At 35.2% G+C, this 25262-nt stretch overlaps 1 protein-coding gene across 1 annotated transcript in view; it reads right to left on the bottom strand.

Annotated features, from left to right (window-relative positions):
* Positions 1 to 25262, bottom strand: part of LOC107734323 (piezo-type mechanosensitive ion channel component 2-like) — a 112109-nt gene that overhangs the window by 38596 nt on the left and 48251 nt on the right. Inside the window, exons 3-4 of the mRNA XM_016546260.1 lie at positions 17102 to 17227; positions 5045 to 5087 (exon numbers count right to left, since the gene is read on the bottom strand). Of these exons, the coding sequence (XP_016401746.1) occupies positions 5045 to 5087; positions 17102 to 17227 (169 nt within the window). The remainder of the gene's footprint in view (positions 1 to 5044; positions 5088 to 17101; positions 17228 to 25262) is intronic.

The raw sequence follows: 25262 nt of genomic DNA, 5'->3' as shown, positions 1-25262 counted from the left end.
TTTATGCTGGTCCTTTGCTGGTTTATGCTGGTCCTTTGCTGGTTTATGCTGGTCATGTGCTGGCAAAGGACCAGCATAAATCAGCAAAAGTACCAGCATAAACCAGCAAAAGACCAGCTTAAACCAGCATCCTAGCGTCAAAACATACCTAACCAGCATATGCTGTTTTTTTCAACAGGGTGCTAGCAGGATTTAACATGTTGCTAGCATTTCGTTAACATGATTTAACATGTTACTAGCATGTTTTAGCATACTGCTAGCATGAGTAGCACATTGCTAGCATGAGTAGCACATTGCTAGCATGTTTTAGCATGAGTAACACGTTGTTAGCATGTTTCTAGCCTGACTCAACCACAGAGCAGTGCATGCTGGGAGGGTCGCATCCAAAGATGGTTTGGGTTTCTTCTGTCCAAGAGCAACACGCGGCACAGTGGCACGATTCAGGCTTCATGTAGCGTCACTCATAATGAAGCGCCTGTTTCAATCTCCCTTGTGTTGTAATGGTCGGGTTTAATTGCAGATTCAAGAAAAACACATCTGATTTATGCTATGTGAGTCCAATTTAAATAGAAAACACACAAAGGATTATTTTGACATGAGCTCGCACATTTTACGCCTCGTTGGCTGCATTTAGTGACAAATTACCAGAGGAAGTTATGTGGGAAGTGTGGTCAGATATGGTATATCAGAGAACGTCACATTAACAATAATCTATATTGGTAAATGATGGAAAAGATCAGACATTGAGAAGATGTAAACCATTGTTGCAAACGTAATTTGTGAGTGTTTCTTAGAAATCACACGCTAGACTAAACAAAACCTTGTTTTGGTAGGAAAACCTGCGTGTAAACTTGTAATTTAAAATTGAAGGAAACTGATAAAGTTAGGACAATACTCCATGGAGTTTAGTAGAAGAAATGAAATGTTAATATGATAAAGCAAACAAAGCTTGAGTGCACATGAATCTGATTACAGCTCTGAAATAAACTGTCATGTTATTCCCGTTCCAGACAACATTCCTTACGCTCAGAGCCAACATGAGCCTTTACAGTAGCATGCTCTACATACCTTTCTGTATTAAATATACATTGTTCATATTCATTATGTTCCAACATTTTATTGTATTAGTATATTCTATGGGAGCCCAGTTGAAGATTTTCCTTTAGAGGTTCCCAGGATTTAAAAATCCGGAGCTCTGAAGAAAATGTGAGTGACGCTTATCTGTGTAAAAACCTGCAGTGACAATGATAGGGTGTTATGGATGGTTGCCAAGGTGTTGCTATGCAGTTGTTAAAGTGTTCTAAAGTGTTGAGTGTTTTAGAGTGTTGCTATGTAGTTGTTAGGGTGTTGTGGATGGTTGCCAAGGCGATGCTATTAAGTTTTTAAGGTGTTCTGAGTGTTTTAGCATGTTGCTATGTAGTAGCTAAGATGTTGTAGATGGTTGTTAGGGTGTTGCTATACAGTTGGTAAGGTGTTCTAAGTGTTTTAGTGTGTTGCTATGTAGTTGTTAGGGTGTTGTGGATGGTTGCCAAGGCATTGCTATGCAGTTGCTAAAGTGCTCTGAGTGTTTTAGTGTGTTGCTATTTAGTTGTTAGGGTGTTGTGGATGGTTGCCAAGGTGATGCTATGAAGTTGCTAAGGTGTTCTGAGTGTTTTAACATGTTGCTATGTAGTTCTTAGGTTGTTGTGGATTGTTGCCAACGTGTTGTTATGCAGTTGGTGTTGTGAGTGTATTACCATGTTGCTATCTAGTTGTTAGGGTGTTCTGGATGTTTGCCAAGGCATTGTTATGCAGTTGCTAAATTGCTAAGTTGCTAAAGTGTTTTAGTGTGTTGCTATGCAGTTGCTAGGGTGTTGTAGATGGTTGCTAAGGCATTGCTCTGCAGTTGTTAAAGTGTTCTAAATTGTTAAGTGTTTTAGTTCGTTGCTATGCAGTTGGTAAGGTGTGGTAGATTGTTGGTAAGACGTTGCTATGCAGTTGTTAAAGTGTTGAGTGTTTTAGTGTGTTGCTATGAAGTTGCTAGGGTGTTGTAGATGGTTGCCAAGGCGCTGCTATGCAGCTACTAAAGTTTTCTGAGTGTTTTAGTGTGTTGCTATGCAGTTTCTAAGGTGTTGTGGAAGGTTGCAAACATTCGGCTATGTATTTGCTAAGTTGTTGGAGATGGTTGATAGGGTGCTGCTATGCAGTTGCTAAGGTGTTCTGAGTGATTTTCGCATGTTCTTATGCGGTTGCGACATTTGCATTGTTATGGTAATGCCGTACACACATTCATGTCATTTGATTGCATTCGTCACAGCAGCTGCATAAGGCATTATTATGTAACTTGGCTCTGGGCGCTTCATCACAGCACATATGGTTTGTGCTAGACTTCCAGACACTGCTTTTCCTCTACAGTCAGGTAAATTACAGCTGTCTGTCACTAACATCACACAGATCACGACTAACATGCGTGTTTTAACCGCTTCCAGCTGTTGTGAGCAGACTCAGTGTTCAGATGCTCTTCTCCAAAGTGTTTCTGATGATCTGGCCTCTGCCAATGGACCAATGAAATACAAATGCTGGCCTAAAAACTATAAATCACTAATGCAGTAATTGTGAGACAAGCTGATTGTAAATCTGGCCAAGTATTCAACAGTCTGCTAGGTAACCACACATAAGCTTGTGCACATGTATATATGAGTGTTTCTTCAACTATCAGCTATGCAATCACTTAATATACTAAACGACCTTAAAACACACTAGCATTGAAATTAAATTGCTGTAAATTAAAACACTGCTAACAATGCTGAACAGTTTATATACAGTGGGCAAAGAAAAGAATCACATTTTGTTGCTTTGCAAAGCAACAAAATGTGATTATTTTAAAGGGGGGTGATTCATTGTAGATTGGGACAAAATAGTTCACTATTTGTTTATCATAGTTTTTAAAATGCAATGATTGGAATTTTACTTTACTAATATTCATCGCTTGAGACAGAATGTTTGAGTCATAAGTAAAACAATAAAATCTGTCTAAAAGGCTTTTGAAAAGTAGCACAAACAAATGTCAACAGAACAGTTTTCCAAGTTTAATGTGACCTTTATATAATGAAAAGAAAAAAAAGAAATCTGTTCGTTTTAATAAAAATCAACCCCTGGGAAATGAAAGTGCTGATTGTTGAATAAACACCCGTTTGCGTGAGAGATAGTCGCCAAGCGCTCTTTTCTTTCGCACAGAGTCTGCGCGCTCACTGACGCCATCAGCAGTCGCCGCTGTCTGATTAGCATTCATCAGCGTCGGTCACCTGCTTCCCAGACGCCCCACTGTTTTAACCGGAGGCACCGTCGTTGACTGCAGGGGCGAGAGTGACCGAAACGGCCCACAGACACCGGACACTTACAAAGAAGACTAATAAACATGATTAGAAAGATGAAACAGAAAAGAGGGACTTGTATAAATGATGCCACCCACAACGTCCTAATGACTAAATCAATCACACAAGCTGGTGCCACAGTCCAGAGCCAACCAGTCAATGGGTCTGCACACAGAACGTAATGCGTCTAGGGGGAAAATTCATTCATTTATTTGAGAAATCATTTTGGCTTTGAACTTTAACATTACACTGTAAAAAATGCTGGGTTGTTTCAACCCAACTTTGGGTCAAATATGGACTAACCCAACTTTTGGGTTAAAAATTTAATGTAAAAATTAAACCCAACAGCTGGGTTAGTCCATATTTGACCCAAAGTTGGGTTGAAACAACCCAGCATTTTTTAGAGCGTAAGATCAAATTGCTCTATTCTCACTCGCTAGAGGAAAAAAACAGAAAAAAAAAAACAGTAAAAATGAATGACCCAAATATCAACAAGTGAGTGTTTATAATCATTGCCAGTGAAAAAGAAGTGCACTTAATTGTACTGAATGTGCATTTAGTGTACTTAAAAAATCTGCACTTACAGTTAATGTTATTTTAATGAAATAAAAGTCCACTTAAAGAGAGACACTTTTATGACTTATCACACTTGAGCATAGTTTAAGAAATTACTTAATCATGCTTTAAAGAAGTGCACTTACTTTGATGTGTTGACTAACATACTAAAGCACATGATTATGATTTTAACTGTAGCGTGTTATTCAATATTACTTGATATTAAGGTGGCATCATTTAATAAGTATATTATTATAAGTTAATATAATTTAAATGTACTAAATCGCAACTTAATTATTACAAATGTGTAATTACAAATATATATAAATACTGTATATGGCACACAAGTTTCAATTATAGAAATGACATTAAAGTATATTTAGTTTACCATAAATGCTTGTCGGTACTTTAACCATAGTTCAAAGACAATATATATAATTATGAAATGACATATAAAAATGTCCTACTTAAGTGGGTCAAAAAAAAGCACTGAAAGTTCAGCTTATTTCACTTAATATAAATTTAAACTATAATACATTTTTATTTAATTGCAAACATAATGCAATTTAGTGTCCAAAAACATTATATGCAATGTGCACTTAAGTATATTCTTTTCATAATAAGTACTCTTTTTAAAAGTATGTTAAAGTGCACGTCTTTTTCACAAGAGAAGCGTCAACATTTGGACTCCCTTTATTAAACGGCTATAGCAGTTTGTCTCATTTCAGAGCTCTAATCCATCAATTTAGTTGATAAACTGCATCATTAAAGTACATATGTCAACAAATACTGTGGTTGGAAGACAATACCAAGAGATTTTGTTTTTGTTCTATGTAAAATATTACCCAAATATCTTTCATTGTTCTGTCATATAACAGGTGAGGGGGAACAGATGGACCTGCATTGATCATGTTTTATCGTCCGTATTATTTTCAATACATTATTTTGTTATTCAATATTCAGTTTCTTGCTGTGTTCTGATGGATCATCCGTCTGAGCCGCGTCCAGGCCGCTCAAAGCCTCCAAACAAAACATCACACACTCTTCACAGCGAACAATGCGTTTGGTGTTGCCAACATTCACACAGAGGAGTCCAGCGCTCTAATCTGAAGAAAAAGAGAACTAAAATCTCTTACCTTTCAAAGCCCAGCTGTCGTATCGATCTCTCCCATGATGAGCCTGCAAACATACAACACAAGGAGGTGTTCAAAACAGCATGAGATGAAGAGACACTGAAGTTTTCAATCTGTGATGTGATGTAGTGGCTAAAGCTGAAGGCTGGTCATCAAAAGCTTGCTTGAACCATGAAAGTAGTGAACTATGAACCATTGGCTGTTCATTGGATTGTGAAAAGTCTCTAAATGACAGAAAATGCTCGCTGACGTCAGCCGAAAAGGAAAGTCATTTCAGAGTCATTTATATTATCTTATAGGTTGATTTTGAAACATTATGAAAACATTTTGTTTTCATTAGATTAACATGCACTGATAAATTATTCAGCTTGATTGCATTCGTTTTCATAGTAATTCAAACTATCTGGGTTTATGCTTAAATATACAGTATGAACATATTGGGGGAAAAAACTAAGATGTAAAGCTATTTACGTATGCACAGCTTTAGAAATGTAGCCTAAAAAATTTTAGGAAACCTAATGTTCTTATATTCATAATATTTTTATATTCTAAATATTGTTTTATATTTATTTTTTACTCTATATATTTCTGAGGATTAAGATTTTTTTTTTAAATGAAAAAATTAATTATCACTTTTATTCATCAAGGCGCATTCAATTGATCAAAAGTGACAGTAAAGACATTTATAACGTTGCAAAGATTTCTATTTCAAATAAATGCTGTTCTTTTGCACTTTCTATTCATCTGTGAATCCTGAAAAATAAAATGCATCACAGTTTCCACAACAATATTGTGCAGCACAACTGTTTTCAACATTGATAATAATCAGAAATGTTTCTCGAGCAGCAAATCAGCATATTAGAATGATTTCTGAAGATCATGTGACACTGAAGACTGGAGTAATGATGCTGAAAATACAGCTGCGCATCACAGAAATACATTACAGTTTAACAGAGATTCACATATGAAACCGCTGTTTGAATTGTAAAAATATTTTACTGTATTTGATCAAATAAATGCAGCCTTGATGAGCAGAAGAGACGTCTTTCAAAAACATAAATAAATCTTACCAACCCCAAACTTTCGAAAGCTAATGTAGATGCAGATGCAAGATTTAACAAGTAATATGTATTAAAAATTTGACTTCATTGGACTTAAACCATGCTTTAAGTGTACTGTAACCAGTGTTAACTAGTAGCAACTAGTTACTGTAATAACATTACTTTTTGCAGTAGAGTTAGTGTAACTAACTACTAGTAAGATTTCAGTAATAATATTAGTTACCATCCATAAAACAGCTTGTTACTTAATTACTTTTGATGCCTCAACCCCTACTGATTTAAAATCCGACAATCCAATAATTCATTTTCATAATTTTCACGACTCGCATTAATTGACAATTAATACAACACTTTTACTTAAAAGTCACTATCAATCACCACTGAGTGTTTGTAAAAACTTCTGACTGCGATCCAATGCAGATTTTAGTCAAATGATGAGGCAGAAATATATTGTTAGTAACATTTTAAAATAATTTTATGTGGAAGATACACAATTACAACTTCTGTGGGGCGTGAAGGAAAAGTAATGTAACCAGTAGTGTAACTAATTACTGTTGCCAGATAGTAATAAGTAAAGTAATAATATAACTTGTGAAAGGAGTAACTAGTAACGAGTAATAAATTGCATTTTTGGAGTAACTAGCCCAACACTGATTGTAACACACAAGTCGCTTTAGATAAAAGCAAATGACGGTAACACTTTATTTTAAGGAGTCCCTGTTACACATGTTACATGCACTTACTATTATAATAACAATTAATTATGCATAATTACATACAAGTAACCCCAATCCAAACCCTACAGTAAGTACATGTAGTTAATATTACTCAGTATTTAAATGTATAATTACACTGTAACAACGACACCTTAAAATAAAGTGTAACCCAAATGACTTCTTATTTACAAAATGCATGTGAAACGGCATTGTTTTGGTGTTATTCTGTCTTTCATTCGACCCAGAGGCACGACGAGACGAGCTGAGCAGAGAAATGACAAATGTTGTACCTGGTGTGCATGAGCTTCAGACACCTCATTCACATCAGTCCAGAGATTCAAACCATATGCTGTGAACCACACACTGCGCGCCACAGATATATCACCAGATCCTGCGCGTTTCACAAGCCCTGATGCAGAACACTCACGAAAACATTTGGCAACGCTTTATTGTGTTCTAGCTTTTTGTCGGCAGAAAGTGCAAACAAAACATCACGTGATTCATAGCATACTGTGCTGCCCTTCAGTAAGAGTTTGTACTTGAGTAAGACGTCTGTTTACAGGGACACTTCCAGGTATTCTGTGTCTCCGCCAAGAGAAATACACGACTTTCAGTCGATCCTCCAAGACTGAAGCTATTGTCCAAGATTTGACAAATTATTAGTGATGTAATTAGGTTGTTCATTGCTTGACAACTGAATCGCATTGGCAAACTGGAAAATGAGCAAACCGGAAACACTATAAGAACAAAAAATGATTAAAAACCACTCGTATATCTTTGACATCACGTGGCATCATCCAAAATATGTTCAATTTCATATTAAAGACATAGTTCACCCAAATACAAACATTATCTGAAAGTGTGCTCATCCTCAAGTCAGCCAAGATGTAGATGAGTTTGGATGATTATGGACTCAATGTATTTTAGTTAAAAAGGTCTTAATGCTGGATGTGTTTCAGCTTTTGTCTTCTCCAGATGTTAACTGATGGACTGGAGTGCTGTGGATTACTTGTGGATTATTGTGATGTTTTTATCAGACTCTCATTCTGACGGCACCCATTCACTGCAGAGCATCCAAGAAATTTCAGAATTGTTTTTAAGACTTGATTCTACAAGGATGCATCAAACTGATTGAAATTGACACTTAGAGACATTTAAAGAGTTTGTTTTTCAATTAAATGCTGTCCTTATGTTCTTTCTACTCATCAAAGAAAAATATCCAAGTACAAAGTTTTACTTAGATAACAAAATAAAACAATAAAAAATCATGCATAATAAGGACATGCATTTACTTAAAAGAAAAAAATATATAAAAAATAAATGTCAAATGTTATACTTTGTTTCCATTTTATATTTTGTTTCCAAAATAATAAACCATATGCATAAGCATTAAATTCACAATGCTGACAAAAAGACTTGCTTACAGGTTTTCACTTGACATTTACACGACATACACCCTTAAATCACTAAATACCTGAATCTAAATCAGTCGTGTAAGAAAGCATAGATAGGTAATAACAGTATTTAAGCAGGCCATCGCTTTCTTTTCTCTGGTGAGTATCCAAATACTTTTGTTAAGCCCAATTACTAACAGACACCAGATTTTTTTTTCTTCTTATAGAGACGTTAACGAATATGTCTAGAGTCTAAGATCAAAGCTCAGAGAGTTTCCTTGTTGACATATAATGCTATATTTGGAAAAGCTCTATCAAGTCAAACTGAGTTGTGATATCAAGAGCGATCAGAGAATGCAGAATCATCACAGCTCATAAAACATTCCAACATTTCACATCTAAAGTCCAGCGGTAGTTCTGGTTTCTCCAGACGGGCTCCTGCTGTGTCGGGTGGAGATCTCAAGGCCTTCATGATGACGCTCAGGAAGGAGCGCGGTCTTCTAAACAGAGACTGCTCGATTGAAAGCCTGATGATTTCATTATACTTCTTTGTGGGAAGACTGAAAACACACGGAGATCAGGCTGAACTCCTCGTTCGTTTCAGACCGTCTGGGAAAGTTATCAAGCCAGCGGGGAAATAAAGCAGCGTATCTTCTGTCTGGAGTCCACATGAAGCGACTCGCAGAGAAGGTGTGGAGCTTATTTGGAGAGATTCGGTTTAGATGTTTTCAGATGTGGTCGTCATTTTCATTCTCAGTTATTTTCATAATATCACCCGAGGAGAAGTCCAACTAAAAACAAGCCCAGTGGTTTCTTATTGTTGAAACTCAGCCATCCGCGTGGTTGTTCACATAGATGTACTGCTAAAAGCGGTTTAAAAACCATCTCTTTTTATTTCATTTCTTTTCTTTTCTAAGGTATGGAAGCCCATTTCCACCAAAGAGTAAAAAAATAAAACAATTAATTGTGAGATAAAGCTTAAAATAAGAACATTTGAGTGAAACAAATTCACATTGTGAGATATAAAGTCACAATGTTGACATATTAATTTGCTTTGTGACATAAAGTTACAATTCTGAGAAACATCTATGCAATTACAAAAAATGTAGGTTGCCATTAGAAGAAGTAAAATGATTATTACTTCACTACTACTATTTATTTTAGTCATAAAAGTACAACACTAACTCTCAAAATACACAACAATAATTTATACACTGTAAAAACACTCATTTTTCAAAGTTGCAAATAAAACAAAGATGATTGGATTATGTTTTATAAGAAATTACTATTTCAATTTTTTCAATTTTTTTTAACTTGCATTTTCTTTTTAATTATTCATGAAATGTACTTGCAATTTCTGAGTGAAAATGATTTCAAAGTAAATCCTGCACCAGTTTTTATGTGTATGTATTGCATTTATTTTTTTAAATCGTTAAATTAAAAATCCCTGAATATATACACTACTGTTCAAAAGTTTGGGGTCGTTAAGATTTTTAAAAATGTTTTTGAAAGTCGTCTCTTCTGCTCACCAAGGCTGCATTTATTTGATCAAAACAGTAATATTGTGAAATGTTATTTTCTATGTGAATAAACTGTAATGTATTTCTGTGATGCGCAGCTGTATTTTCAGCATCATTACTGCAGTCTTCAGTGTCACATGATCTTCAGAAATCATTCTAATATGCTGATTTGCTGCTCGAGAAACATTTCTGATTATTATCAATGTTGAAAACTGTTGTGCTGCACAATATTTTTGTGGAAACTGTGATAGATTTTATTTTTCAGGATTCACAGATGAATAGAAAGTTCAAAAGAACAGCATTTATTTGAAATAAAAATCTTTTGTAACGTTATAAATGTCTTTACTGTCACTTTTGATCAATTCAATGCGTCCTTGCTGAATAAAAGTATTCATTTCTTTAAAAAAAAAAAACGAAAAAAAAAAACTTTTGAGTGGATTTCTTGCGATGACTCTCACAAATTGAGCATGTTGTCAGTGACCTTGAGGAAACAGAGCATCACATCTAGCCTTTGTTAGAAGGTACGCTTAAACACATGCAGGACAACATGGAGTATTTTTAGAGAGCAGCGAGAAACACGTCCTGAGGAAGCCGATCTTTATCTGCTACAAAAATATTAAGACAAACAGAACGGAGCGCACTCAGCCGTTTGTTCTTATTGCTGGCAGCTGTACAGTACGCTGACAGATGAAAAGCCTGGCAGTGCTAGAGCTCATACAAACGGGAACAATGCCTTATTAATTCACTCAGCAGGAGGTGGAAATAAAGAGATGCGTAATCGCTGCGATTGCGTAACTGCATTCATGTCAATAAGGGAAATTCGAGGAGTGTTTGATTGGAGGCCTAACCATCAGTTAACTGATCAGAAATACTTCAGACGCAAACAAACAATGCTATTGTGTGAGTGTGGAGCCGAAACATTCGACACATCAGCATCTCTCGCACAGCAGGCGTTTGACTCGATAAACCAGAGCAGCCATTGATCAAGTGCTTTCATCTGGACAGAGCGAACGCTTGTTTCTCTGCTCCAGCGCTGAGAGACGGACGCCTTTTTACTGGCTCAGATTTATTAGGAGAGAGATGTCATTTTTGGCACAGGTTGAGTTTACCGCATCGCACAGAAACGCAGTGTAAACACGGCAGTAATGAGACACTAGAACGGCTGATAAACCGAGGAATGCTCACTCTACTGTTTGTTTGTGTCTGTGAAACACATACAGTGGCACAAAACAGCATTCATCTTAAGCCACACTTCAACATTTTTTGCAGAAAATGACAATTGGTCAAAATAACAAATGTGTTCATATGTTGTGATTGAAAATCAGGGATATGCCACCAAGTATTGATTTCTGAACTCTTCTGAAGCTAAAACATTGGTATTGTGTTGTCAATTTCTTGTCAACACTTCTTCCAGAAATACATGCAGAACTGTATACAGCTAGAGGTCAGCTGTTTTCCAGTATTTTGAAAGTTCCATACAGATTACAGTTGAATCTTAGGAATTATTTGTGTTTTGCATATGCATCTAATGCGCACAATATGAACGCCAGGTGTTTCCAGATGTGCAGTTCAGCTGCTGTTTCCAACACACACATTCAGTCAGCTGCTACTGTTTCACAATCAGTTGTTACACATTACACAGCACGGGCGATGAGGGCTGATGGAGGAAAAGCTGATCTCAGATCAGGCATTCCTAAACAATGCACAGTTGAAGGGTATAGTTCACACTGACTGCATACAGACAGCAAACGCACGATATAAAAACAAAGGAAGGTGCTGAATGCTGACTGATCAGATAAACACACGAGTGCTTCTTGTTTGCCTGTCAGCCTCCTGAAGTACAGATGTCACATGTCAACGTCTCAGCACAATCACGGCCAATATTTCATGTTTGAATTATAATCAGTGTAACAGAGCACATAACAAAGTGTTACATTTTTCATTCACAAATACACTGTGGAAGAGAGAGTTCATGCAAAAGTTTTTTTTTTTTTTTTTCCCAGAATGCTGACATTTTTCTCACAATTGTGAGTTTATATTTCACAATTCTTAAGAATTGCAAGAAAAAAAGTCTGAATTGTGAGATTATTGATTGATTTGTATTTATATTTTGTGACAGAAAATAAACAGAATTTCGAGATTTAAACTTGGAATTGCAAGAAAAAAATCAGATTTTTATTTATTTATATATATATTTTTTGCAATTGTAAGTTTATATCTCACAATTCTGACTTAAGATTGCGAGAGAAAAAAAGACAGAATGAAAAGATAAAAGTCGCAATTACCGTTTTATTTATTTTGTGGTGGAAAAAAAACAGAATTGCGAAATGTAAACTTAGACATTTTGCAATATAAACTCAAAAAACTAAAAACAAAACAAAAAATAATTGTAAGATGTAAACTTAGAATTTTGAGGGGGGAAAAAAAATCTGAATTGCAAGATATAAATTCGCAATTAAGTGAAAAAAAGTCAGAACTGCAACATATAAACAAGAGTTTATAACTCACAATACTATGGTAAAAAGCCAAAATTTCGAGATATAATATCATAATTGTGAGATAAAAGTCTGAATTGTGAGATAAAAAGTCACAATTCCCTTCTCAAGTTAACAGCTGCTTGGAGTGCAAACCTATAACAATATTAAGGTCATAAAGAATACTTTATGCTATTTTTGCCTCAGGTTACTTCTCAGAAAAAGCAGTATCAAACAAACAGGCATCATAAAGGAAATAATATTGAACTTTAGATCATGAAGAGCATGTAAAAGAGAAGGATCACATAATTTGCCTTCAAGAGCAAAACTGCTCTCTGAAATACAACAAATACAGTTTGGTTTGTTTATAATAATGCCAATAATGACGATGCATGACATTAGAAGCCGTCATGCAAAGATTCAAAAGAAACGTTTGACTAGTAGCTGGTTCTCATTACAGGGTTGTTCAGAAATATTACTGTAATGTTCTTCTCATGTGCATTCTGCAATAACTCTTGCCACAAGTCTAAGTCTGACTTATATCTGCTTGATATGAAACTGTTTTGTGGCCATATTTATAAATAGATGAAACTGTATAATGCCATATTCTGTTGCTTCTTCTAAAACTATGAATACATCTTTGTATACAAGCATCTGTTAAATGAATATCTATGTGAACAATTGAAGAAGTAATGCGATTTAATGTGAGTAGAGTTTACCACATGCTACTTAAAATATCAGTTTAAAGTAATGCAAATAAAACATTAAATATAAATGAGATTCCTGGACTGCTGCTAATCAGTAATAATAATGTTATTTTAGTATCGTTGGGATACTAGTTTTTTATTAATATTTTGAACCAGTTTTTATTTTTATATTTTATGGTTTAATACATTTTTTTCTTAAAGTTTTAGTAATTTTGTTGAGTGTTTTTGTCGTTTTGTCAGACTCTGTTCCACGTCTGGTGTTGTGTTTTCCTCCCCCACATGCTCCAGTTTGATTATTATGCCCATATTTGGTTTTTCCTGTTCCTGTCCCTGTTTAGTTCATTTGTTCCCAGGTGTGTCCCATTAGTTTCTGTGTATTTAAAGTGTGTTCTGCCCCTCGTTTCCCATCCGCTGTTATATGTCATTTTGTGTGCTCAGTGTTTCCTACGTTCCCTGTGTTCCCAGCGATTGAGTTAATAAAGACTCTTTATTGAAGAATTCCTCGTCTCCTCGTTCCCGTGCTCCTGCGGTATCGTGACAGAACAGTGGAATGAAACAGTAAGCGGCGCCCCTTCTCCCGTGTTTTTGTTTTCTTTAGCCCACGGAGGGCTCTTGTCCCCGAGTTTAGCCCACGGAGGGCTCCTGTCCCCGAGTTTAGCCCACGGAGGGCTCCTGTCCCCAAGTTTAGTCCAAGGAGGGCTCCAGTCCCTGAATCCAATCCAGAGCGCACTCCCGTGCCCACGCATCGAGAGTGCCCACCAGTGCCCGCTCCTCCAGAACACCCTTAGGACCCCGTTCCTGCCAAGATGCCTGTAAACCTCTCCAAGTATTTTATTTGGGGGGGTAGTAGGGCTTCAGCCGTAGAAGCCTCGGAGGCTGCTCTGCCATGGCCTCCTGGACTGTGTAATCTGCCATGGCTCCCCGAGCTGCCTGCTCCACCATGGTGTGTTTAGTTCATTTGTTCCCAGGTGTGTCCCATTAGTTTCTGTGTATTTAAAATGTGTTCTGCCCCTCGTTTCCCATCCGTTGTTATATGTCATTTTGTGTGCTCAGTGTTTCCTACGTTGCCTTTGTTCCCAGCGTTTGAGTTAATAAAGACTCTTTATTGAAGAATTCCTCGTCTCCTCGTTCCTGTGCTCCTGCGGTATCGTAACACGTTTTTTTTATGTGTATGTCTATATTGTTTTTTTTTTGTTTGTTTTTTCAGTTTTAGTTAATCAAAATCTAAAATTAAAATGATTTTTTAATGTATTTAATTGAATGACTAAATTATTAAAATTATTTATTTATTATTTAATTTAGTTTTTAGTTTCATTTTAGTTTACTATAATAACCCTGTTGCCAATATAATGCTACTAAGCACCACACTGCTGTTATAAAATACAATGTTAAGTGTAGAGAATAATACTAAGATAAAATATGCATGTGATGCACACTTTAATTTCTCAATAGCTCAAAAAATCATTTAGTTTGCAAATGTGACTGAATAAAAATCATCAAAATAAAATTATTGCAAGTTGATGGGAAATTCTCAGACATTAATCACTCAGACATAATTAGAAATAATTTTTACAAAAATAAGTAAAACAAGATTAGATATTATATCGAAGATGGAAATTATCTATAAAACAAAAGTCAGAACAAACACATTATCAATACATCGCTGCCTTACAAACACTGTAAAAACAAAACAAAAGGAAGCTAAAGAGACAATGAAAAGAGAGTGTATGAATCAGGTTTGTTCGCACTCATGACCCGGCCAAAGAAACACACATTTAGGGCACTACCACACACACCTCAAGATTTTAGTTGTAAGCTGGCACTGTCCTTCTCTTAAAAACTCAAGATCAGTTTTAAATTTCTTGAATGCTTAGTCCTCCTTCATGCCTGCTGTTGTTTTTGGCTCCTGTAAGCCGTGAGGTATTGGCTTCCATTAACATGTGTGCGCACTCGGAAAGAAAAGCCATTACATTCATCTGACTCTAAATCATTAAAAAAAAGATAAGGGATAAGTTGTTGTGGTTTTATTTTGTATTTATCAAGGATGCATTTAATTGTTTAAAAGTGACAGTAAAGAAATTTAGAATGTTACATAAGATTTCTGTTTCAAATAAATGCTGTTCTTTTCAACTTTCTCTTTTGCCAGGATAAAAAATAAATCAATAAATCAATAAAAATAAAAAGTCAACTGCAATTTTTAATCTCACAATTCAGACTTTTTCTTTGCAATTCTGAGTTTTATATTTTTATGAAAAAAAACACGCACACAAAGAATTGTGAGTCATAAACACATAATTGTGAGATATAAACTTGCAATTGCAAGAAAAAGGCTACTATAGCTAACTAAACTAAAACCATATAAAAAACTTTAAATAGAATTGTGAGATAAAAAGTTGCAATTAACTTGTTTTTATTATTCCGTGGCAGGAACAAGCTTCCATAGAAAACACTTATTTTAAATTGTAATAGCATGTCAAAATATTACTGTTTTTTACTGTATTTTTGATCAAATAAATGCAGACTAAAATGCACACTAAACAATTTTACCAGCCTCAAACCTCTGAACATATATAAAAATGCATTAGTGAATACAGAAATGTAGAGTGAACACAAACCTTTAAATTACCAATGTAGGAAAAAAGCCAAATATATTTAACTTACAGATTCTCGTTACTTAAAAGTCAAAGTTGTCATTTCTGGCACCGAATGTGATTGTTTTCAAACAGGTTTCTCTCCTTGTCTTCTATTGGCTGGATAAACGAGAGCCCTTTCTATCATGATTTTACGCTTGCAAAGACCCAAGAAAGACCAGCACCGGTCCAGATCTCCTGTTTCAGAGCTCTTCTCTCATGTCTGGCTCCTTCACTCTTCATAATAAGTTTATCTCCATCTTGAAGGCAGATGTTGAGGCTTATGCGCTTGGAGAAAGTGGATCTGGTTGTGTGCATGAGACATGAGGGCCCAGTTACAGTCTGGGGTTCTGCATGAGCGTTAGTGTCGGGGAAGCATGATCCAGGCATGCGTTTGACCTCACGACTCCTCCGTCCAGCTTCAAAACAGGCTTAAGCAATCGCACGTAACTTCATGTGCCAACTCTGTGATTTATACAAATCAAACTAGACCTGAGAATGTGTGTATCCTCACTCAAACTTTCAACCACGCATACACACATTTTTACTGGTTTCACATTTTAGTGGCTTAAGTGAATAATGGAGTTTGTGAGCAGAGAACATTTTAGTCCTCAAAACAGCTGCAACTAGAGTTATTATAGTTAACTAAAACTAAAACCATAAAAAAATCTTGAAATAAACAAACTAAAATAAAATATATATATTTTTAAATATTACAATTATTTATTATTTTTCAAATAAATGCTGTTCTTTTCAACTTTCTATTTTGCCATGGGATGAAAATAAATAAATAAAAAGGTAATTGCAACTTTTAATCAGACTTTTTCCTTTCAATTCTGAGTTTATATCTTTCAATTCTGAGGGGGGAAAAAACACGAATTCTGAGTCACAAACACATAATTGTGAGAGATAACTAAACTAAAACCATATAAAACTATAAATAAAAACTAAATAACAGACATAAATAAATAAAAATAAAAACATTAAACTTTCAACTTTCAGCTAATTGCCAAGGCAACATTTTTCATTTTTTAATTAGTTTAACTTGATACTAAAATAACTAAAACTAAAATGTATAAAAACTATTTGGACATAATAAAAAAAAATAATAAAAATAATAAAAATGACTAAAAATAAATCAAATAAATTCAAAATATTAATAAAAACTGTAATAGAATCTCAAAGTTACAAAAAATAAAAATAAAAACACTGCAACCAAAACCTCCAGCATTATCATTCAGCCCGTTTGCTGTTTTTTAAGCATTGCTCTGAACAGAGAAATCATACACATTTTCCTGCCAAACACTCGAGCTGGTGTGAGGTTGTGCTTCATTGTAGCTTCCTACAGAGCAAGTGCATGTTTGATTGGTTCATTATTTTTAACTGGTTAAACCAATTAGGGTTGTTTTCAACCAATAACTCGAGTTAAGCTCATTCATTTAGTTTGAATTTTGTGCGTCAGCTAATAAAACCGGTTTCCTCTACCACCTGACCTCAACCAGTTCCATCTATTAGTTTAAGAATCTGTAGGGGAGAGCTAGATCTAGTTAGTACTCACAGTTGAAGTTGGGCTCGATGTTGTCTCCTGCTAACAGACTGTTGATTGTGATTTGGTAGATGATGTGCAGCAGCAGGAACGTCATACTGGTGAAGCACAGGGATTTCAGCAAGCGCCCCGTGTGCCCTGCAGAAAGAAAATAATTAATACAAACTTTAAATTACATTAGCAAACAATGTGCATATAATCTGCAACATATCCATGCCTAAAATAAAGCCTGAAGTATTACTTCGGTTTTTACTCGTGCACTAGGGTATGCGTAAGTGCGCAACGGAAATGTCATGATCAGCATAGTATGCATGTACTGTATGCACCTTGATTTTTCTTGCACTAATTAGTTGGTCCACTAGTTGGCAACACTGGTTGTATCACTGAAAAAGAAACGTAAAAGACGAAACAACAACAAACTCCTGAAGACAACAACAACAATAGACGCTTGTTGGTGATAGCTAGTGCAAGAGGATTAGATAAATGCAAATCTAGTTTAAACAAGTACAAAGACATTTTTTACCGGTCATAACTTCTGGAGAGAAACGCTGCAGACACTGGACAAGGATGAAACTTTATAGAAATATAGCATTCCACACGTGCTCACCAGTGGATCCTCTGCAGTGAATGGGTGCCGTCAGAATGAACATCTGGAGAAGAAAAAAGCTGTGTGTTTGTAAGAAACAGATCCATCATTAAGACGTTTTTAACTAAAATACGAGTCCATAATCCATAATAACGCTTCCTCCAGTGAAAAAGTCCATCTCCTGTTGTACAACTGAAGATGGACTTTTTCACTGGAGGAATCATTATTATGGATTATTGACTCGAAAGCAATGGCTTAAAGTTAAAAATGTCTTAATAATGGATGTTTTTGTCAGCTGTTTGGACTCTCATTCTGACGGCACCCATTCACTGCAGAGCATCCATTGCTGAGACACTGATGCAATGCTACATTTCCACAAATCTGATATAGAAACAAACTCATCCTAATCTCGGATGCCCTGAGGGTGAGTAGATTTTTGCAAATTTTCATCTATTTTCATCTATTGCTTTGAGTCATAACATCCAATCCTGTGGATTTAACTGTTACAGAGGATAAAGACCTCAATGACTTGTAATATTCCAGATTCTTATGCTTTTAGTCCAGCTGTAGGGAATTCAAGCACTCCACGTGTCAGGGTGAAAGTTCATCGAGTTGAACCTGTCTTTCTGCTCTTAATAGAAAAGAGCTGCAGTAATCCACTGCTATTAGCGGAAATTCACCCTTTTATTACAGCTCTCTCTGTTTCTCTCTCGCTCTGGGCATTCATTTAGCGCTGATATTTTTGGCAGTGTTTGGGCTGTTCATCATTTAGGATCACGGGGCTCAGTGTGAGTTCAGAAAAATCTAAACGAAACAATGCTGTGAGTAATGCACGTTACAGGCCATAAAGGGGTCAAAAAGAGTTTTGATTTATGTATTTAAACATGTTTTATGATGAAGAGAAGGACTTGGGGTGGATGGATGTTGGTGTGCTATCAAAGGAAGCTGGGAATAACACAGATAGCATCAAACATGAATTTTAGGATATTAAAAAACGCCCACAACCCATCCGGCCCGAATGAGGAAATGACATCATACTGTATGCAGACCAATAAGTGTTTAATTTAATTGTCGATTTGGGATAGATCATATCACATATTTAAGGGAATAAAAATGGTCAAGAATTTGTAAGAAATCAGGATGAAATTTCACCCTACTTAAAGAAATGTATTTGTAGTTCATTTGAAGGCATTGGAACAAACGTCCGCTGTAAACGGTGGTCAAGGAAATGGTTGAGGTAGAAAATGAGGTCTGAAACCTTGCAGATAATAGTATGCATACTATCAGTGAGTCTAAACCCTTCCCAAAAAGTAGTATACGTCAAGTTTATTTTATTAAGTATACTTAAGTAAAGTTCAAGTATATATTTAAGTATACTTTATGTAGTAAGTATACAAATATCAGTGTACTAGTAGTAAACTTGTAAGTGTACTATTCCAATACTCATTGGGACTAAATTGACCCACTTTCTAGTATATAAAAGTATACATTTAAATATGCTTTAAGTATAACAGTAGTAAACTGAGTACACAACTAGTTTACATCTATGTTTTTAGTTTGTACTGCAACTATACTAAAAGTGAACTTATATGTATACTGAGAGTTTACTAATTAAATACTTGTAGTACACTTTGAAGTATAGTCTCAGTAAACTACTAGTTTAGTAGTTTTATACTGCAAGTATACTCGTACGTTTTCTTTAAGTGAACTCTACATCATACTTTAAGTATACTACTATGCGCCTATTTAGGTATAAATTTGTATATATTTTGTTATATGAATATCTGAACATACAAAACATCAAAAGAACAGGGTATCTTAAAAAATAAAGAAATAAACAACATTTTGAACAAAAAGCTGAAAAAAGACTATGAATTGGATTCAGAATGATAATCAAAACGTAGATAAAGTCCATCAAAACTCCAAAGCTTAACAGTTATTATTACCTCTTCATGAACATGAATTTTAGGATATTAAAAAACGCCCACAACCCATCCGGCCCGAATGAGGAAATGACATCATACTGTATGCAGACCAATAAGTGTTTAATTTAATTGTCGATTTGGGATAGATCATATCACATATTTAAGGGAATAAAAATGGTCAAGAATCTGTAAGAAATCAGGATGAAATTTCACCCTACTTAAAGAAATGTATTTGTAGTTGATTTGAAGGCTTTGGAACAAACGTCCGCTGTAAACGGTGGTCAAGGAAATGGTTGAGGTAGAAAATGAGGTCTGAAACATTGGAACAAACGTCCGCTGTAAACGGTGGTCAAGGAAATGGTTGAGGTAGAAAATGAGGTCTGAAACCTTGCAGATAATAGTATGCATACTATCAGTGAGTCTAAACCCTTCCCAAAAAGTAGTATACGTCAAGTTTATTTTATTAAGTATACTTAAGTAAAGTTCAAGTATATATTTAAGTATACTTTATGTAGTAAGTATACAAATATCAGTGTACTAGTAGTAAACTTGTAAGTGTACTATTCCAATACTCATTGGGACTAAATTGACCCACTTTCTAGTATATAAAAGTATACATTTAAATATGAGCCCATTTCTGAGAAGTACATAAAAAGTAAACTAAAAGTATACTTTCCTATTTTTTAGTTTAAAAGAAGTATACTAAAAGCACGCTTGAATAAACTTCTTTTTCGTAAGGGAAGTCACACTCAAACGTGGGCCTGGGTAAGCGCACAAGTCTCCTTTGATTAAACGCAGACCTCATTAATTCACTACAGCACATTTACAGTCATATTTAAAATATTAGAGGTAATGAGAGCGGATCGTTTGGTTCCCTGTGGACTTCGATGAAATATTACGTATCAGTCCTCAGACACGGGCTGTTTCCGTAGCACACCGTAACTCAATTTATTAAAACGTTAGGAAGCAGAACCAAGGATAAAAGCTTCCTCATTATGGAATTAGCAAACTTTTAGAAAGGATTAGAAAAAAATGACTGTGTTGGACATTTTTTTGTCTAACTATACGCTAGTTTTGTGGCATTTATCCATGTCTGTTGATGTAATCTATATGCTAGTGTCCTAAAAGTTAACAAAATAAACCTTACACTAGCGTTCAAAATTTGGGGTCAGTAATATTTTTTTACTACTTTTATTCATCAAGGATGTGTTAAATTGATCAAAAGTGGCAGTGAAGACATTTATAATGTTATAAAAGATTGCTATTTCAAATAAATGCTGTTATTTTGAACTTTCTATTCATCAGTGAATCCTGAAAAATAAAATGCATCACGGTTTCCGCAAAAAATATTGTGCAGCACAACATTGTTTAACATAGTTTTCAACATTGATAATAATCAGAAATGTTTGTTGAGCAGCAAATCAGCATATTAGAATGATTTCTGAAGATCATGTGACACTGAAGACTGGAGTAATGATGCTGAAAATACAGATTATTTGTAATAATATTACAGAAATATTACAGTATTTTTGATCAAACAAATGCAGCCTTGGTGAGCAGAAGTGACTTAAAACATTAAAACTCACAATGCTAGTGTATACTTCAAATATTAAATTCTTCCCTTCAAGGAAAATTAACCAGATAACATAATCTCATATTTTTATATATGTAACTGTGATGTAAACAAAAGGCTATTGACTATTCATGTCAATACAGGAAAACAACTGTGTTCATCAAACCATTTCACTGGGTTTTAAAAGTAATAATAAAATGACTGAAATGTCATATCTGTAACAATCACGTTTCAGCTTGCCCATATTAAATACAATGCAGAAAGCAGACTAATGTTTTCAAAAGCATACATTTTTGGAGCACTTGTCTCCATCAATGTATTAACACCTACCGATAACAATTTCTAAACCACCTGAAGAATCAGAAATCACTGCCAAGCGAGTCTGCCAAGATTTTACGATTTTTACAATGCATTACTGTTATGAAAATGTTTTACAGGTCTGCTCATGCCACACAGTTTTACTGTGAGCTCAGGCGATTAGCCTAATAAGAAAACATTCTATTCAACAGCAGCAAATCAGCTAAGTGCGGAGAGTGATGAAAAACACATTAGTCAATAATTCGGTGGATGGAATATGTGCCGATGGAGAGCGCGGATCAGTCGCACCATGTACTGAAGCCATTATGAGGTGCAGCAGGAATTTGAGTAAAAGCCGAAGTGAGTTTGAGCCCCTCCGCGGCAGAAAGGAGAAACCGGCACAGGAAGCGCAAATATGGACCAGATGTGTTTGTTATTTAGTGGCGGAGCGGAGGACTGAAGGCTGCTCTGTTGGCACGTTCGGCCGCGGTTTCTCATTATTCTGTTCCCCATTGCATCCGTTTCAGGCGACTGAACGAGTCGCGGTGTGTAATGGTGAAAATGTGTGCATCTTCATTGTTTGAAAGCTCCAAAATACGGGCCGGACCTGTAGGCTTATTCAATATTGCCAAATTGAAAGCTGGAGATGGTTTGAACCGTCAAAAATCCCCTTGGCTCCTCTGGACAGAGATATTGGTGTTGGTTTCTTTTTGTAAAGGTGAATTAGTAAGAATTATAAAGCAACTATCTGTCGATATCACCATTGATCGTTTGACCGCAATGCACAGACAATGCAGCAGCACTGACGACAGCAGAACCTCAGTCAATACTATCAGATCTCCAAAAGCTTTTAGGGACTTAAATGGAAAATCAGAGATTCACAATTGACAGCAATGAGCAGGACAGAGTCAAATTTAATCACGCAAGCTATAAAATGTTACTCTTATGGGAATGTCTCTCCACTCATAATTGATTTGAATCAATTCATTCTTACACTACAAACACCAAATACACAAAATAATGTTCTTTTTAGCAACATCATATGACCCCTTTAAGCCAGAGAGCAACTACTCAAGTCTTATGGAAGAGTTTAATATGCACAGTACATACACTATCGTTCAAAAGCTTGGGGTTGGTAAGAATTCGTAGTGTTTTTGAAAAAAATAAGAAAAAGTCTCTTATGCTGTGATCAAAAATACTGTAAATAAAAATTATGAAATATTATTACAATTTAAAATAAGTGTTTTCTATGTGAATACATATATACATTTATAAATAAATTCTAATCTCAGCATTTTTTCTGCTTTTACTCATGGCGTGAATCACTGAATTAAAACATGCTGCTTTAGTTTACACTTTCAACTTTTTAAAACCAAAATGCTTGAATAGTTGTTTATTGTTCCCAGATACTTTGGTCAGTATTTCGCTCAGCATCTGGTTTCTGAGTTTACGTGTCAAGAAAGTGAATCATCACAAGCTCTGATTCATTTATAAAAGCCCCAGCAAATCTCCGTAGCACAGGAACAGTCTCGTCTGACCTTTTCTTACTGGCACAGTTTATTACAGACTTACAGATCGCAACCCATATTAGATCAGAACGCTGCTATATAAATGACTAAACTACATATACAAAAAAGATTAAAAAGAAAGGAAAAAAGAAGAAAATGAAGCTGTGTGGACGTGAAATAGCCATTAATTGGACTGCATGTCTAATTCACCAACATTTAGATATATTGCAGTGTCAGTGCTTTAAGGTTATTTATACTCCGTTCTGATGCCACAAACTTATCAAACTCTGTTTTACAACAGTGTAATACAGCTTCAGTCTGTGATATATTACCCATGATACACCTAAAGTAGCTGATGTCCTCCGTTTCAGTCACTCATTCACGGTCCTTGCTTTATTTCACAGTGATCTGGTCTTGCATTTTGATTACAGATGTTTTAGCCAGCTTTTAACAATCTAGCAGTGTGACATAACTGGGATTTGCAGTCAGATCTCAATGAACGAAGGTGTTCACAGAGCCAAAAATCCTGATATCATTGACTCACCCAAACCTGGATAACTCACTTTCTTTTGAAGAACACAAAAAGAGATGTTTTGAAGAATGTTAATGCTGCTCTCTTCCACATAGTGATCACGTGCTGTCAAGATCCATAAAAGCACAATAAAAGTACCAAAAAGTATTACTCATACAATATATTAAGCCTTCTGAAGTCACACAATAGCTTTATATGACAAACAGACTAATGTGCAAGTCATCATTTATTAAATAATTCAACTAAAATCTCATTTGCACATTAATGGCTCTTACATTTGAACATGCAGAAGCACTGATGGGTTTTGAGAGCTTTATGAATATGTGGGTGAGTAAATGAAGACAGGATTTGTATTTCTGAGTGAATTATCGCTTTTAAACTCCTGGAGGAACACTTGAGAGTAGAGATATACGGTGGATGCTTCACATTCTTAAGCTTCCAGAGGCCTTTTCTTATTTTTGTTTACATGAACATGAACTCATTGTGCTTAACCTGCTTTGTTTTATATAATGCATACTCAAAAGTTTGTTTAGTAAGATTTTTTTAAAGAAATTATTAGCTTTATTCAGCAAAAATGCATTAAATTGATTCAAAGTGACAGTAAAGAGATTAATGAAAAAGAAATTCAAATAAATGCTGTTCTTCTGAACTTTCTACTCATCTGTGAATCCTGAAAAACAAAATGTATCACAGTTTCCACAAAAATATTGTGCAGCACAGCTGTTTTCAACATTGGTAATAATCAGAAATGTTTCTCGAGCAGCAAATCAGCATATTATTATGATTTCTGAAGATCATGTGACACTGAAGACGGGAGTAATGATGCTGAAAATACAGCTCTGATCACAGAAATACATTACAGTTTAACAGAGATTCACATAGAAAACAGCTGTTTTAAATTACAATAATATTTCACTGTTTATACTGTATTTTTGATCAAATAAATGCAGCCTCGGTGAGCAGAAGAGACTTCTTTCAGAAACATTAAAATGTCTCATGGCCCCAAACTTTTGAATAATAGTGAATAAAACAAAAATATGAAACCAGTCAGATTGCAGGGTAGATCAAAGTTGATGAACTACTTCGAACAGCAAGATTTCCTCGGCATTGACTGTGTTCCAAAAATAAATAAATAAATGAAAAAATGAAGACGACTGCCTGTGAGGACCTGTGAATGATGGCTGGCGCCGCTTCCTGAGGAAGTGAGGTGAGATCAGCTCTCCATTGACTTCTGTTTCCTCAGGAAACTCTCCTCAAGAGGACACATCATCTCTTTGTCCTAGCTTATATTTCTCTTTCTCCTGGGATCAGTGTTCTCATTACTTCAGTGTTTCTCCAACAAAAACTTAAAGGGACAGTTCACCTAAAAATGTGCTCACCCTCATGTCATACACTAATTTGATTCACTTTCTTTCTTCGGTGGGACACAGAGAAGATTTCACGTGCTATATATCTCACATTTCTATGCAAGCTTGATTCCAACACAGGATTTAAAAATAAATGCAACTTTTTATCTTACAATTCTGACTTTTTTTTTTCTTAATTCTGAAGTTTATAACTTACAATTCTTACTTTTTTTTCTTCTTCTAGAATTCTGAGGAAAAAATTAGTTTTTATTCCATGGTGGAGATTAAAAAAATAAATAAAATTGTGAGATGTAAACTTATAATTCAGAGATAAAAACTCAGAATTCTGACTTTTTTCGTGCAGTTTTGAGTTTCCATTATTATTATTATTATTATTATTATTATT

This window comes from Sinocyclocheilus rhinocerous, unplaced genomic scaffold, assembly GCF_001515625.1.
Source record: "Sinocyclocheilus rhinocerous isolate Xijiao unplaced genomic scaffold, SAMN03320098_v1.1 scaffold1812, whole genome shotgun sequence".
Classification (NCBI taxonomy): Eukaryota; Metazoa; Chordata; class Actinopteri; order Cypriniformes; family Cyprinidae; genus Sinocyclocheilus; species Sinocyclocheilus rhinocerous.
Note: the sequence above shows the minus strand (reverse complement) of the source record. Positions and strands in the feature narration are given on the sequence as shown.